At 38.3% G+C, this 16819-nt stretch overlaps 1 protein-coding gene across 7 annotated transcripts in view; it reads right to left on the bottom strand.

Moving 5' to 3' along the window:
• Positions 1–1151: 1151 nt before the first annotated feature.
• LOC129764388 (calmodulin-binding transcription activator 1) overlaps positions 1152–16819 on the bottom strand; it is a 675564-nt gene continuing 659896 nt past the window's right edge. For all 7 annotated transcript variants that reach the window (XM_055763402.1, XM_055763405.1, XM_055763406.1 and 4 more), the window contains one exon: positions 1152–16790. In XM_055763402.1, the coding sequence (XP_055619377.1) occupies positions 16659–16790 (132 nt within the window). In that variant the 3' untranslated portion in view covers positions 1152–16658. The remainder of the gene's footprint in view (positions 16791–16819) is intronic.

The raw sequence follows: 16819 nt of genomic DNA, 5'->3' as shown, positions 1-16819 counted from the left end.
CTCTTCTCTTTCTCTTTTCTCTTTCTCTTTCTCTTTCTCTTTCTCTTTCTCTCTCTCATCAGCTTTCTCTTTCTCTTCTCTCTTTCCTCTTTCTCTTTCTCTTTCTCTTTTCTCTTTCTCTTTCTCTTCTCTTTCTCTTTCTCTTCTTCTCTTTCTCTTTCTCTTTCCTCTTTTCTCTTTCTCTTCTCTCTTTCTCTTTCTCTTTCTCCCTCTCTCTTTCTCTCTATCTCTCTCTCTCTTCTCTTCTTCTCTGTATCTCTCCCTCTTTTTTTTCTCTATCTTATTATTATTATTATTATATGTATTATAGTGACTTTCAGCACTTTTGGCTGGTTCGTCACTTTTTACTTCCATTTTTAAAAGAATGTCGGGAGTGAGAATTAAACTAGTGGACCTTCAGCGTGAGAGGTATGGATGTGGATCTCTCTCTCTCTCACTCTCTCTCTCTCTCTCTCTCTCTCTTTCTATCTTTCTCTCTCCATCTTTTTCCTCTCTCTTTTTCCCCTCTCTTTTTTTCTCTCTCTCTCTCTCTCTCTCTTTTCTTTCCTCTTTCTCTCTTTCTCTCTCTCTTTCTCTTTCTCTCTCTCTTTCTCTCTCTCTTTCCTCTCTCTCTTTCTCTCTCTCTCTCTCTCTCTCTCTCTCTTTCTCTCTGCCGCATCATTGTCACTCTCTGTATTGATTATTTTGAATAAGTTCGTATCTGTCGGCAAACTTCCGAATGTACGGAACGTTGCATCAATTTCTTTCACATTACAAAATCCGTGGCATATTGCAAATTACTGTCGATCGCAACACAGCTGTCAGTGAAAAGTTTTTGAGAAAATAGTTCTAACTCCCTAATTTTGGCCCGCCATATCGATGAGGCAATAATAAGTACTCCAAACAAACAAGCTGTTACTAAACCTAGTCAGGTTGGGTAATGGTCGAACAATAACATTGAGTGCTTAATAAGAAGATATGCTGAACTATACGTCGTATAAAAACTGTTTTAAGATCATATTGAAGCTTTCATTCAACCACTGATATTCACCTGGATAGAATACCACGCCTTGGTTTCGGATAAACGTCTCAATGTGTTTATCGGTTTCAAGAAAGAAAGTGGAAGATATTCCTCATCTTTTAGGTTAATATTATGTAACAAAACAAAACAAACACAATTATAAATTTTAAATAAAGTAGTCTTAGAACAGAACTCACGTGAAAGCGCATAAATTTTCTTTTTTGAAAGAGAAATTTTCACTATAGCTCGAACATTTCTCCTCATTTGCGCGAACAAGGGTTGAATAGAGGTTTCGTTGACAAATAGTTCAAGCATTATCAAACAGAGAGCCGAACCTATAGTCGAACAAAACATAAAAATGTCACACGGATGAGGAGTTGGGACGTTTTTTCAGCTAATTGGGAAGCTTGAAAAATGAAAACGAATTGATGCGGTCTATATGGAAAGCGTTTGTCATGGTTCCAAAGTCAATTGCTGTTGATAAAAGGAAAGACTTAGGCTTTCCGAGCTGGATCACCAAATGGACGCTGTTCTAGTTGAAAAATTGCGAATGATTCATAAGTGTATGATCCGGTTCGTTCACCATTCCTTCTGGAGTGCCACAAGGGAGCCATATAGACCCGCTCATCTTTGTTATCTTCGTTGGCGGTATCCGTGGTCTACTTTGCAACGTTAATTTTGTGCTATTAAAATGACCTGAAAATCACCGCGTGAACGGAACAGTACCGTTTTTCGATCATTTTTTATTGTCCCGTCTTTTTATCAATCTGTACCGTTTGAATATAAGAAACAAATATTTATTCCTTTGTAATTTTTGACGTAGAACTACGTCTTTCATTAAGGGTGCCAAGTAAGAAAACAGGTCACGTTTTTATGAAATAGAGTTAACGTTAACGTTAACGTTAACGTTTGCCGCGAACGGATTTTGGCGATTTACATACCAAACGAATCGGACATTCCCTAGGATTTGTTTGATATGCTATACATTACAATTCCATGGTGTGTAAATGGTTAAAATTCATGAAAACTATAAGCGTTTCCATTTTCCCATACATTTGTTCTGTCCATTTATGTGCTTTCCCGAACAGAGCTGTCAATAACGAGCAACTTATGGACGAGCAACGAAGGGGAAATCGTAAGACTTAAAGTCTCCGCGAACAAAGGAGAAGAAGAAGTACGAAGGGGAACATTCGCCTAGAGTATAAACAGTGGATCTCGCTGAGGCAAACTTTCATTCTTCGTGAGGACACCGACTGAACAACATCGTTGCTGGGTGAGCTGGACGGTGAGGAGTGAAGGAGTAATACGAGGAAAAAGTAAAGTTTCCCAAGGGCCTTTTTGAAGGTTAGAGGCGAATGAACTAAAGAAGTTGAAAGTCTCACATGTCTTAGTTTCGGATTGAGCTGTGGACGCGACCAAATTACTGACTCGCTGATGTCTCTAGCATTGCGCAGGTTCTGAGCTACACAATTGTGCGGGGAATCATCAAGCTGGGCTATCGTCAGCTCACCAAGAAAATAAATGTTCTGGAATTTTGTCTGTGATTTGGTTTCACATGACGGTAGCAAAACTACTTCCACAAAGGAAAACAGCTAAGCTGATCTAGACCGGCAATGTTAACAAAAAGGGCTTCTGTTGAGAAGAGCGCAAACCGGAGATAAGTGTGTGTATATTTAATTGCTTCAAGCCATCGATATATGGATATTTGTGTGTGTCTGTGTGTGTGTGTGTGTGTGTGTGTGTGTGCGTGCGTGCGTTTTAACGTATTGCGGGTGAACATGTCGATCCCAAAGTGGCGACAAGGAGGGGAGATAGCAGGAGGGAAATATTTGCACTAGGGTATTAGTAATGAATCTCTGCTGAGGCGAATATTCAGCCTTTTTCCAATCAGTTCACATTATTTGTTTTCCGTCATCATAAAGGCCTCGTTGGTGCCTTTAACATTGCATCAATGTATTGAACTGACGCTATGGCAAAGCAGGCGTTAAGGTAGTGCACCAAAAAATATTTGGGGAATGCCAAGCATCTTGAATGCTGTACTGGAATGTTATAAGTTATTTGGGTTCGCGTGCCAGTCGCAAAACTGCCTTCAACTAGCATTGCATTTGCGCTAATCGTGATCATAATGAAGCAGTGCTACTCTTTTCGAGGTTGTTGAGATTAGTAGATAGAGTTTTTTTTCGTTCATTCAATCACCAAGAAAGTAAATGTCGTTCTGGAACTTTGTATGTGATTTGGTTTCGCTTGTCAGTAGCAAAACTTTCTTCACCAAGGATGATGCCTGCGCTTATCTCGAGCATGTATTGTTCTGCGAGGACAAGTATGAATCATCAAACAATAATCGTCAAATGATTCTACAAGAAAAAAATATTTCAGGGGGACCACACTGGTAGAATGGCTAATTTTAAAATTTCTTAGCATTATACAATAATGTTCGCAGTTATAAACAAGCGACTTGAATTAAACTACAGCGTAGTTCTACGTGAACAATGCGGTCGTGTCTTGGACACAACCTCCTATATTTTTTTTAGCTTTGAGAGATGCGAAAGATATCGGTCCAAATGATAAAATGGTATACAATGACTGTTTTCGTTTATAAAACAAACTTTGTAACCTTCATTATTTTGTAATCCTTCAAAAAAAAAACAAAGTATCGGTGTTTCATAACTTTCGAACCAGATGTTACTCCCCATTTAACATTATCACTCCTTTATAAAATTAACTAAGATAGTTAATGTTAACACTTCGTTTCAACCGAGCTTTTCCTGATCGCTAAAAAATTCAAAAACTTGAGTGGTTCTAACTTCTTGAAAGGTACTGTATGTGCACCGTTTTTTTCACCACAAATCTACAGACCTTTTGTTTCCTCGTCAAAAAAATGTGTGGGTTATATCTATGATAACTTTCGCAGGGGATATGCAGTTGTGGACAGAAAACCAAAGTCTTTCTCACTGACAAGACAATGACATCAGAAGTCTACAAAAAAAGAGTGCCTACATAAACGGATTCTGCCGTTTATTCGTGCCCACGACCGTCCAGTAATGTTTTGGCCGGACCTCGCAAGCTGCCATTACAGCAAAACGGTTATGGAATGGTACGCAACGAACGGGGTCAGCGTAATACCGAAGGACCTCAACCCCCCAAACTGCCCCCAGTTCCGGCCGATAGAGAAATACTGGGCAATCACGAAGCGGAGGCTTAAGGCAAAGGGAAAACTTGTTAGGAACATGACTCAAATGAAGAACTGGTGGAATCAAATCGCCAAAACGGTGGACGAAAAGGGTGTGCGCCGCCTAATGTGCTGTATTACGGGAAAAGTACGAGAATTTCTTCGAAACAGCAATGAATAATTTTTTAAATTTTTTTTTATGAAAGAGTAAAGAAAATGCTACATTTGTATGAAAAACAAATTATGAATTCGTTAATAAATGACTGAACTACACGCAATTGTTTGTGTTCCAATATTAAATGAAGCAGACTTTATCTGGTGAGTGCGGCCCAAATGAGTACCACATCCCAGTCAAACTTCAAGAATTTTTATCAGGCTGTCAAAGACACATGGGATTTGATATAATTCTGGTGGAACAGCTTAGCTATCATATTGAATAATTATAAATCGCTGATTTTGGTCCGTTTAGTTGCGTACTTGACCTTGCTGGAATTTATAATGCATAATGCAGAATCCCGTTCGAATCTCACCAGATACAAAGATGACTCTCTCCGGGTGAAGACCAATTTTGGGGATAGCTAATTATGGTTCATTCCGCTTGCCTCAAAGATACACTCCAAAATACATTCTCAGCATACACATTTCAGCAAAGAAGGCAATTTAGTCTAGTTCTCAGACCTAATGATGGTTCGAAATTACAAAAAGAAAACCGATAGAACCAGCATCAACGAAGACGAGATGGAAACAGTTGCATAACGGGAAAACTGTTCCTCACTGTTCAGGAACATTTGAAAAAGGTAGCAAAAAGCAACGTAAACGAATCCATTTCAAAAATTAGAAATCAAACGACAATCTGAGCCAGGATATTAGCTGGATTCAAAATGACAGTTTGCTATCCATTCTCAAGAAAGGTTTTTTTCGGACAAGGATTTTGAATGCTCAAATGCCTACTGCAGCGGAGGTAGCAACTGACTCATCGGGTAATACAATAATGCTGTAAAACATTGCGTCTACAGCACAGATAGATTTAACGTTGGCAACTTTGTCCCCGGAAAATGTTGAACCATATTCCAAAAACTTCACCGCGGAAAACCACCACTCGGAAACGGAAGAAAGCAAAAACACGAAAACGCCTCTCATAGCAAGCAGCTTCCTTTCAGAAAAAAAAACTGATAAACAGAAAAATGCAGAATATGCTGGAAATAAGAGGAAACGGAAGTAATTGTTGATAAACATAAAATTGTACCCAGGACTGTTCGAAACACATGGGGCACATTCGGACAAAAAGGCAATTTTCAAAAATTCGAATAAACCATTCGTAATCGCATCAACGCACACCTCTGACACGCTCATATGATACATTGATGTCCAAATGACAACCAGGATGAATTCAGGATTTTTTTAAGTTTACAAAAAATATTAAAAATCAAGGAAAAAAAAGTGTCCGAATGTGCCCCCCTCTCTCTTACATATCAGAACCCGGCCGTGTTGACCTAGCCTCCGAATCGGATACTGAATCATAGAGCACAAACCATCGATGAAACAGTAAAAATAAAACACATCGGTTGATTGTTGATCATACAATAATTGTTATAATGATCCCCAATGAGTTTATTTTTCAAAACCAAGTAATATTAATTGGCTGTCAAAAATATGAACCGTTACATAATATTATTTGAAAGTCTTCTGGACAAGAGAATTATTGGCTCCGAAAAGTCACTTCAAATTGGCCGTGGATCAGCGGATTATTTGAACGGTCACGTCTGTCCCGCGTCGCGATGGTTGTCCTTGTCTCCGATTATAAAATGCGATCTTTGGAACAACCAAATAGACCAACGGCTCCAATATGACCGAGGCGTTGAGTATCATATTTGACCGACTAGTCTGGTCTGGTTTCATTGTCACCAACTGGTCTACTTTCACCGTGCGGTACTACAAGTCTCATAATTCTGCAATAAACTACTGCTGTGCACTTTTTTGATCGTATATCCCAACAAAAAAAAAAAACAATGGGGATGCAAAGAAAGAAACCAAAAACAACGGTTCACCCGTAGTTAGGCACACAGAACAAGTTATCAACATAATCCGACACCGTCGCATAACAGAACCGGTAATGCCAGTAACGTGTGCGTTTTTCAAACACAGATTCGACCTTGCCGCTCCACCAAAGTAGGTCACCAATGAGACATTTTTCTTATCGGTATACTGGTCTTAAATAGTCCACGCGCGTTTTTTGGATTGAAATGGGAAGTCGATAACCTCACTTGACAAACACAGAAAGTACAAAAGTACTTACTCGCAATTCGATCTGTTCTAGTCGATGTTTGTGTTTTTTTCGTTTTCAATGGCTTCTATTTTTGATTAATTTTAAATCCAAAAACCACAAGCAGCTGTTTTCTGGGACCCCTGGCGGTGCCTCCCTGTCCACATTAGTCAACGTTTCGCACGGTCCGCAGATGCGTTCAATGTCAAAGCTCCATGAACGATGATGATGATGCTGTTGTGTTTTCTTTTCTCTTCTCATGTTTACCTTTAACAAAATACGCTTCATTTTTGGTTTGTTTTCAAATTGAAACCTCCGCGGCCGTTTCGTCAGACGGAGCGCTGCGCTGCTGCGCGCGTACCTTTGAATGTGTGTTTGTGAACTTGAAGCGCGGTGGAGGGGAATGGTGAATTCGCTTATCCCCACGGATTCCGCAGATGAGTCTTTTAGGCAGAGTTATTACATCGTGCGACACCGTTGTCCACCAAGCAACCTTGATTTAATCAGATTCAGCTGTCCGAAATTAAAACCGAGCCGCCGCAGCATCGTTTTGGGGTCTTCATGGTCCAAATACTTTGTTTGTCCTTTGCGATGGTGCTTGTGAATGATCGATTCATCGATCGATTTTTAACTCTGCAAAGAGTTTTGTTTACATTCCATAAAATTTTTGGATTTTGGAAGTATGGAAACACTAAACCAGTGTGTAAGGTTCAGATGTACTGAGTTTAGCATCTCGTGTTTTTTTCTTGTTTTCTGAAAAATAGTCGATGTCTCTTCTAGATGATTGATGCTGGTGGTGTTGTTTTTGGTCTCGGACAAATAAAAACAACGCTTATGATAATCACACAAAAGTTGTAGTCACATACCGTCGTTATTCATAAATGTGGGATGAGAAGAAATGGTGTCATTATCACCGCAGAGATGGCTAGATGTCTCACTGAAATTCTTGTGTGTGTGTTTTTTTCGAATTTTCAGAAGCTATTATTGAATTTCTGAACCTGTTTGGGTTCCAAAGATACTATCAGGTTTTCGTTCAGTAACCTAAAGCTATAAATGCACTGTTATCAGAGCACTTCAACAGGTTTCTCTCATTTGCATGTATACTCAAGTTTTAAGATTTTTGAAGCCAAACTCGAACGTTCACCCAATTAGGAGAGTCGCAAACGGTTAACGACGAAGGAAGCAAGACCAGTGGCTCTTCACAATGTTTATAGGGGTTAAGGGGGCAACTTGGCCATGGAGGGCAAAGTGGTCACCTGCTTGTTTGGTAGTATAACTATTGACTATAGTTGCCGTATTCACAGTCACCTTTGTTTAAAGAATTCAATGACTTTTGAGTCACTCTGTACTTCAGTAAAGCTGTCGCATGTCAAAATATAAATAAAAACAGAAGTTGCTCTCTCTCTCGATAGCCATTAGGTCGTAGTTCTGTGCGCATGGTATCTGTAGGGTTCACTACAATTTAATTAGATTCTTATCCCTTTTGATTTGGACTATCCCTCGTTATTGAAATGTAAATAGACAGAGGAGATAAACAATGAGAATAATAGGCGAACTGTCAGTTAGAGAGTAACGTGAAGGACGGGAATGCAGGAACGGATCGAAGACGGAAGACAGTGAAAAACGGAGGAGAGAACGGATTGATTGTACCGGTGGTCAAGCCACTACAGTATCTAAGGAATTTCTCGTGAAATTCAGTTTATTCAATCTGATATATTGGACAAACCATCAGTTTGGACGACTGTTCACATATTCTAGGAGAGGTGAACAGATATTTAGTTTAATCTCAACGATTAATTAGCATAGAAATTACTTTGATGTTTGGGGGCAAATGGTCATAGGTGAATATCGACTTACAATGATCTGTTTACTAAAACTGATATACCGCATCACATTCTAGTCTTGATAAGGATCCTTTTGTGACTTTGACCCTAGATAAATATGCCACTACAACTAATCTAAGCCTCATTATGCGAAACGTTATGTGTTTCTTATTACGTTATTGTATGCATGAGAAAATTTAAATTGAGACTCTAGTTGAACAGGCCAAGCTTTTTCATACATGTACCTACTATATCAATTAGGATTTGCACAAATTTGGACGAAAAAACGCATAAATCTATGCCATTTAGCTTAATATGTGCGAGTGACCTCCAAGCAAAAAAAAGTTCGATTTTTCACCTTTTTTCTAATGATGAAAACTGTAGTACTATTTTGAATTTTTCTAGTCAAAGCCGTTTTCTCTATTGAACAACAATGAGTTGAACTATAATATTCTTCGAGAAACGGGAATTGAAGAGGTATGTTGACGTTGGAAATGGGCTTATTCCTTAGGGTGACCACTATACCCCCACTTCCCCTACTTTTTGAGTCACGTATGCGATGTCAGACTTTGATACAACTACGCGTATAGGCAGGACGGAAGAGGACCTATGCTGCCCATGATTGCACATTTGCGTAATCACCAACACCATCGCTGATGGGGGAACGTATGCTGTATTTTGGCTCTATCTCGTTTAAATATTATCTATTAACGTTTCCAATTAAATGATCTATCCAATTGATAAAAATTTTCAGTTTAAAGGAAGTTCTATGACAGGGTTAATAAAAGTACGAATTAACCTATATTTCTACCGATTTTTCAGCTGTAGGTTTCTAAAAGCACGTATCAAAATTGGTAATGGCCAAATATTAGGAATATTCAATTCGTCTGCAATTACTGCTCCACCTATCCCCGACTTCATCTATTCAATTCTGCTTAACGTCGAATCAGTTTAAATTCAGAAAAAATATCATTATTGCAAAACATAAATGCATTTGCTTGCAATTAAATATACTGTTTTTCTAATTAATCGACCAAATGTTTTACAAAAAAGTGTTTTTCAAGGTTTTTTTTATATTGAAATTAAAACAGAGTGAAAAATAGAACATTTCTCGCGTAACTTTTGAAAAGGTCCTATGTAACAAATGTAAACAAATCGAGTTAATGGATACACGCTATTAGTTTTCAATCATTGAATGCATTACAAAAACAATCGTTCACGTATCTATCTTCTTCATCTTTTAATCGCCGATGCCGATGCAAATATCCAATGTACAGATTCGGATTTTAAGCACTCGGCTGTTACTTCAGACGCCTCTTTCCTCCGACGCTCGAAACGTCCGAAGTAACAAAGCAATCAAAACAACACGAAGTCGCACTTCGGTCGTTTTGAGTTTTTGTTTCTTTCAGGTGTTGTTATCTATGTCAGTGCAATCCAACGAGTGATGACAATAATAATCTGTCTTTAGAATGAAATGCTGATGTTTCGATTGTTCTTCAGTAGTTAGTTTCAAATTCTTATCGTGAAACGTAATATGTCCAATGTGCAAACAGGGGCAGACAAAACGTCCAATGTAACATTTTTCGCTCCGAGGCTTCAAATTTAAGCTCAAATCACGCAACAACTATTACGATTGGTTTTTCAGAGTTATTATTGACTGCTAGTGGTAAAAGTAGTGATAAAGATCGATACCTTTTAAGACAATTCGCAGAATAATGTTCGGGTCTTCAACTTCATTTTTCTCGAGTTGACGAAAATGTTACATTGGACCTTTTCAAAAGTTACGCGAGATTTCTTCGATGCGGGTAATACGGACATATAGTGGGGGGGGGAATATGGATAGGCTTGCATATACGAAGCGTAGAAGTTTGTTACTCGTGAGAGGAATAATTTCGCTCTCTCTCATCGTTTGTTTGTTCAGCAAACGAAATAGAACAAACAGAGAAAGCGAGCGACAAAAGGGTTGAATGCTTTTTGCATCTCTTTCCATTTTGCGTTTTACGTGATCTCAACACTTCACTGTCCATTTTGTCCCACCAGTAGGAGAACCGCGGGTAATACAGACTGTGGGGGGTAATATGGACAGATAGTTGATTTGTATAGTTACATTTTGAATTGGTTATATTTCGGTTTGTGAGTTAACAGAGAAGCGATAATAGGTATGTACGGAAAAGCAAATTCATTTTTGAGTGGAAAAATTTTAATTATTGAAATAATTGTACTGGTGGGGTAAAACAGACAATGATGGGAGCGAGATGAACTGTGAAAAGTCTGTTTAATCTATTCCTAAGGAATACCCTGCGTCTATAAATGGAAATTGAATCGCCAAATGTGTGTTTAGAAGCTGACTGGAACCAAAAGCAAATAGTTAAGGGTCTGTCCGTTTATACTGTTGAAAAGCACGATATCACTTCTAGGTGGATTAATTCGATTTTTTCATCATTCAAATGTTGTACTTTTCGGTCTGTTTTAATTTCAGTAAAAAACATTGAAAAATACTTTTTTGTAAAATATTTGGCCAATTAGGTAAAAAAACAGTATCTTGATTTGCAAGAAATTGCATCAAAGTTTTGGGAAACATGAGTTTCCAAAGATATAATTGAAGTTCTTCTTAACATGTCCGTTTTACCCCCACCTTCCCTATAACTATTTCGATATCTAAAATTTTCCCCTGACAAGTGATTTTACTTTTCCGTACATACCTAATATCACTTCTCTGATAACTCACAAACCGAAATATAACCATCAGGGAATTGGATTTTGTAATTAAACCACTCAAAATGCTAAATATCGAAGTCGCAAAAACTACATCCAGACGCGATATCAGTTATGATTTTCGGTTTTTGTTTTCTTTTTCCACTTTTTATTTATTTATTAGTCAAGAAAGAATTTCCAAGAATTTCCGATGCGCTGCTTGCCGGAAGAAAACAAATTGTCTGGTTGATCTGCCTGGAGCGTTGATTCGAAGCTTCCCCAGAACTTCTGCACAGTCAAGATTGTTGCTAAGAAAATTGAAAACGAGCAGTCTCTGGAGAATCTCACGTCGTTTTTGCAGTGTCGGGGTAAGTGAATCAATGCGCAGCGTTCTTCACATGAGGTCAGATGTGGGTCGCTACGCCAGGGGATATGTCGAAGAGCATATCGGATGAAACTTTTCTGCACACGTTCCAGGCGAGTTAGGTGTGAACAGCGTGGTATGGGGCCCAAACAGTGACACCGTATTCTGATACACTGCGTACGAAAACACGTAGGTACAACGCTTTGAGGCAATAAACATCTGTAAATGTCTGAGTGTGGCGTCTAATGAATCCGAGAACGGCAAAAGCCTTAGCGGTAACCGTTGCAATATGCTCCGTAAATTTTAGTTTGTCGTCGAGCACGATACCTAGATCTTTGACGGCTGCAACTCTGTCCACCTCGATCGATCCCATCGTATATTCAAAAGTAATTGGTGAGCAAAGTCGCGAAAATGTTATCGCGTGACATTTTTTGATGTTCATGTTCACTGCCATGCCATTTATGAGGCATCAGTCCAGAAGAGCATCTAGAGCACGACAATCCATAAATGATGTTACTACTCGAGACAATTCCAGGTCATCTGCATACATCAACTTAGACGATTTAAGAACAGCGCAAATATCGTGAATGGAGAGTACGAATAAAAGTGGACCTAAGGGACTGCCTTGCGGCACGCCAGAGGTAACAGAAAAGGGTAACGAAACAGACGAGCCAATCCGTACGTGTGCACTACGATCAGTCAGATACGAATTTATCCAATTGGTGAACCAAAGTGGAAACCCGTAGCGCTACAGTTTTTCCACAGCAAGGGCGTGAGGAACGCGGTCGAAAGCTTTCGAAAAGTCAACGTAAATGGCGTCAACCTGCTGTCTTTTCTCAACTTTTTCAATCAGCAGAGTCACGTAGCTCATGAGGTTTGTCGTAGTGGATCGTTTTTTAACAAACCCATGTTGTTCGTTTGCGATAATGTGCCGAACAGATGGGTAAATGAGATCCAGTAGCATACTTTCAAAAAATTTCGGCATGCAGCTCAGAATCGAAATTCCTCTGTAGTTTTGCACATCGTGTGGACGTCACCTGCTTTATGAATAGGGATTATCGATGCAGTTGTCCATAAAGCAGGAAACTGCCCTTCTCTCAGCGAACGGTTGAAAAGCAAGGTAGACGGCAAATCCAACGAGGAGCTGCATGCCTTGATGAAAGAAAGTTGCAGCTTTTCCGGTCCGGCTCCTTTCGAGGCTTCGAGACAGCTCAGCTTCCTGTATACGTCCTCTTCGGTTAATGAAATAAGCGGCATGTTCAGGTCATATGACTGCAGACTACTCAAGTACCGTTCAGACAAAGGTGGTGAGTAATTACTTAACACACTTTGAAAGACGGACGAGAATAAGTTTGCTGAGTCAATTGATGTTGAAAATGTACTGTCTTTGTAGAAAACGTTCTGTGGAATTCCTTTGGTCGATGTCCGTAGTTTAATGTGTGTCCAAAGCTGTTTTGGTTCTTTCTGACGTCACTTTGCACAAAGAGTTGAATTGGCGCTCTAATTCCCGCACAACTGCCTTTTGGCCATCACCTCTCGATCGGAAATATCGCTTTCGTGCCTTCCTAAGTCGATTCCGAAGATTCCCCAAATCTCTATTCCACCACGGTTGTTTACCCTTTGTTGGAACAAACCGTTTGCGCAATGGTACGTTCGCATGAATGATTCCATCTAGCTCCTTTGATCTATATTAATTGTAATAGAGTGGTTTAAATATTATAGAATAACATGTAGAAGGAAAATTTGAAATTCAAAACGTAACTACATATACAAAAAAGGGTAAACTCGGTTACATTTCTTCGTGATCTTCATGGAACTTTTCAAAAGTACCCATGTCCTCAAAACCATGAAGAATATTCTCCACGAAAAAAATATTGACAAACTTTCCAAATCAGTGTTTTTTTTTTGTTTTATTCTAGGGTACTAAGTTTATGCCCAAACCAACAATCTCAATCTCAGTGGTAAAATGGCAAAATTGCCGTCCATTATGGAAATTTGCACAAATATTTGCTGTATAGAAAGAAAATAGTCCGGAATTTGACTACAAAGTAGACACATATTGTAAAACATCCAAAAACAAACTTTTTTTTAATATTTTTTTTTTTCATCTGTCGGTCATCGTTTTTCTAACGAAAAGCTCAACGTCAGTCATTAGGGACCGACACGGAGCTCAACGTGTTAAATAAACTGAATTGAGTGTCTTCAGATTGACTTCTCCAATTTGGGTGCCTACTAAAGCATTACAATATTCACTGTTGAGGCAATCGAAGCAGTTGTTATTGGCGGATAAGGTGGAACAGTCGAACTGGAATTGAAAAGAAACAGTTGATAACTTGATCATCTGTATTTTCAAAGTGATAGAACATATTTGCTTGAAAAGCAATGGTTGCTTCGACTTGAAATTGCTTTCTGCGTTACTACTCACAACAATTGTCTCACCACTCCACCCAAAAAACATTAATAATAATTAATAGTCAAGTGATAATCAAGATGTATGATGAAACACAGGTGAAATTAGCAAACATCAGTAACCAACTAACTGTGGATGTGCTCTAATAATGTAACATGTTGAATATGACAAAGGAGAAAGTAATCAGTTCGTAGCTCATAGAAGCTTATAGTCAAAAACTCTACCTAAATTCCGCTAAAAATCGAACTTCGCAAAGCGCTGTATACACATTTCCTCTTTCCTGATATCAACGGTTATCCTCCTTAAGCTTGATTTAGGAAAAAATGGAAGAAATTAGATTTGTTCTGTCCGAGTGGCGCCCTCTTCACCGTGAAGAGATGTGCACTGATTTGTTGTGGTTTTTTTTTTGTTTTTCAGTAAAATTTGTTTGAAACAACTAACTCCTATAGTACAAGTGTAATATGTGTGGGTATGGTATCTATCCTAGTGTTCAAGAGTGGAAAATATCTATTGGAAAAGTAGCAGTCCTCTGAGTGGACTAAGTGTGCATCTTTCTCACCGCTTGGTTTTTCCCTTTTTAAAGCTTCACTATTTATTTCTAAAGTGTTCGTTTGTTTCAGTTTTCTCTTAAGTGCATCTGTGAAAATGATTAAATTGAGAGATTGGGAAAAAGGTTCTAACTTGTTTTTTTTTCTCTCTCTCTATCTAGTTCTCTCTGGTTTGATATAAGTTTGGCTCTATAGGTTAGACTTGTAGAGGTCCTGCTGATGGTTTTTTTTTAGTAATTTTTGTTTGTAAGAATCTCTCAAAGCTCAATATTTGTCGTGTTGTGTGTGTGTTTATGATTTGCATGTACGGGTTCGTGTAAGAGAGGAAATTGAAGATGGAACGTGTGAAAATATTTGCTCACTATTCTGCAATAATGTTCTTGAACTCTATTCTAGATTATTTCTAGCGTTTGACTTTATTTATGACTTTCGTTTTTTTAGCAATATTTAATTAAATACTGTATGGAAAAATGGTGGCGCAATCACGCATCATATGTATCGCTTGTTTTGTCCTTTTTACAATTACTTATATCTGATTTTTTGAAGGTTAATGTGAATGCAGAACTTGTTTGGATTAAATGAGTAAGAAGTGTTTACGATGTCGGCTTATACCTTGTGTTATACAAAATTCGTGTGATTCTTCTTTGAATAAGGAGAGTTTTACCTCAAATATGGGTTTCACCTATCATTTTCAATCTATCAAAGTACTAGTTGAAAAGTGTAGTCAATTTTAGTTTCTATATATATATATATATATATATATAGGATAAAAACGGATGTAATAAACGTACGTGTTTTGTCAGTTTTGCATCTGTTTTTTAACTCTTTTTTTCCCTAGCAAGTCTTCAAAGTCATAAGATGGACGCACGTCTTCCGGTAAATAAATGTGTATGAGTTCCACCGCATATTTGCTTTTTTTTTTTTTGATGATGAAGTTCAAGATGCACAGTTTGCAACTGCAACTAGTCTCCTAATTAGTATATGGGTGAGTAATACGAATTTGAAATTACCCTTTCACAGGTTTCTTCTGTACTACAATAATATATACTTTCTCAATATCAACAAAACTAACAATCAAATAGAAAATTATGAAGGTTTTTTTTCTCATTTCCAAAAATAATCCTACCCTATTTCTAACGCCCATCCCCGCTATCTACAATTGCTCGTCCATTCGCTCCATTCGAGAATGGGTTTAACATCTACCGAGCTATAGATTTGTTTTAAAAAAGAAAATATAAATCGCCTTCTGATGCCATCATTGTCTATATAAAAACTACTACTATTTGTCCTCCAATATATTATTTTCTCGATGCGCCAGCCGATGCCTCAAACTGTCCATCTCATCTTAATTTTCGTTCATCGACTAACAATCGATTAGCTGCGGCATTGGTTTATTCACGGACATAAAATGCTCACTTGTTGTTTATTGTTTAAAGCAGCTTCTTCACGCTTTCGGTTTGTTACCCTCCTTTCCGCTAAGTTGAATCTGTTGAAGATTTAATAAAAAAAAAAGAACTATCCTTCTCTGTTTCTCTATCGATAAATATTTTCATCATATTTGTTTCTTCACTAGTATTAAAAATATGTTCTGCTTCATTTGATCTATTTGAATTTCTCTTTCACGCTTGCTGCTGAATCTATCGGCATCTCTATCTATCGTTATAGCTTTTCACCCTAGTCGCTAAGAAGTACAATTGAGTTACTTAAAAATGAAAAGTTCAATAATCACAATTTGCTTATGTTTTTTTTCTCCTTTTTTATCATTTATATATCCATTCTTATATTTAAAAGTCAGGTATCTGAATAGTAGTCATTGTCACAATCGCTGACCGCTGACCGTTAGACTCCAACCGTAACATTCTGCTAACGCAGCAAACTCTTTGTTTTTTAGATTCCTATCCCATACCTATATTATCTCATAGGGTATTGCACAGTCCCCCACGGGAGTTCAATTAACAGACTGTGGAGGATAAAGGGAGGGGGCGCGAAACAGAAACACAAAATGACACCATTCAATGGCTCCAACAATCAATGTGCGTCACCCAAAAAACAAAATCAACAGCTTGTTTCAAACCTGAAACGGTTCACTTACCTTTCGCGCGGCAGGTTATAGGTGACAAATTAGATTTATTTTTGTTCGCTACTCTTACTAGTCTCACTCTCATTACTATAATATTATTTTAAAGGAGAAATTTCCCTCTGTCTTATTATGCCTGAATTAAGTATGCCTGTGAGTCGGTTTTTGTTTATTTTTTTTTTTTCAAGATGAGGGCTCGGCTGCTGTTTTGTTGATGTGCTGTTGCTTCGGTTTGCTTCCGCGATGAATGATTATCAAAATGCATCGTAGTTGCTGTTGCTGTTGTGGCGAGATTAAACCGCTTTTGATTCTAGTTCACTTTTGATCGCTGATAGGCGGCTGCACCCCGGGTACAACTGCCCCGAGATACTGCAAGCTTTGGAGGGACTCCGCCCTGGGTTGGGGGACCTGCCTCTCTTTTTCGGCTCGTTCTCTCTGCAGCCTATTTATTTTTTACAAACAGAAAAAAAA

This window comes from Toxorhynchites rutilus, chromosome 2 (assembly GCF_029784135.1).
Source record: "Toxorhynchites rutilus septentrionalis strain SRP chromosome 2, ASM2978413v1, whole genome shotgun sequence".
Classification (NCBI taxonomy): Eukaryota; Metazoa; Arthropoda; class Insecta; order Diptera; family Culicidae; genus Toxorhynchites; species Toxorhynchites rutilus.
This window is presented reverse-complemented; position numbering and strand designations above follow the sequence as displayed.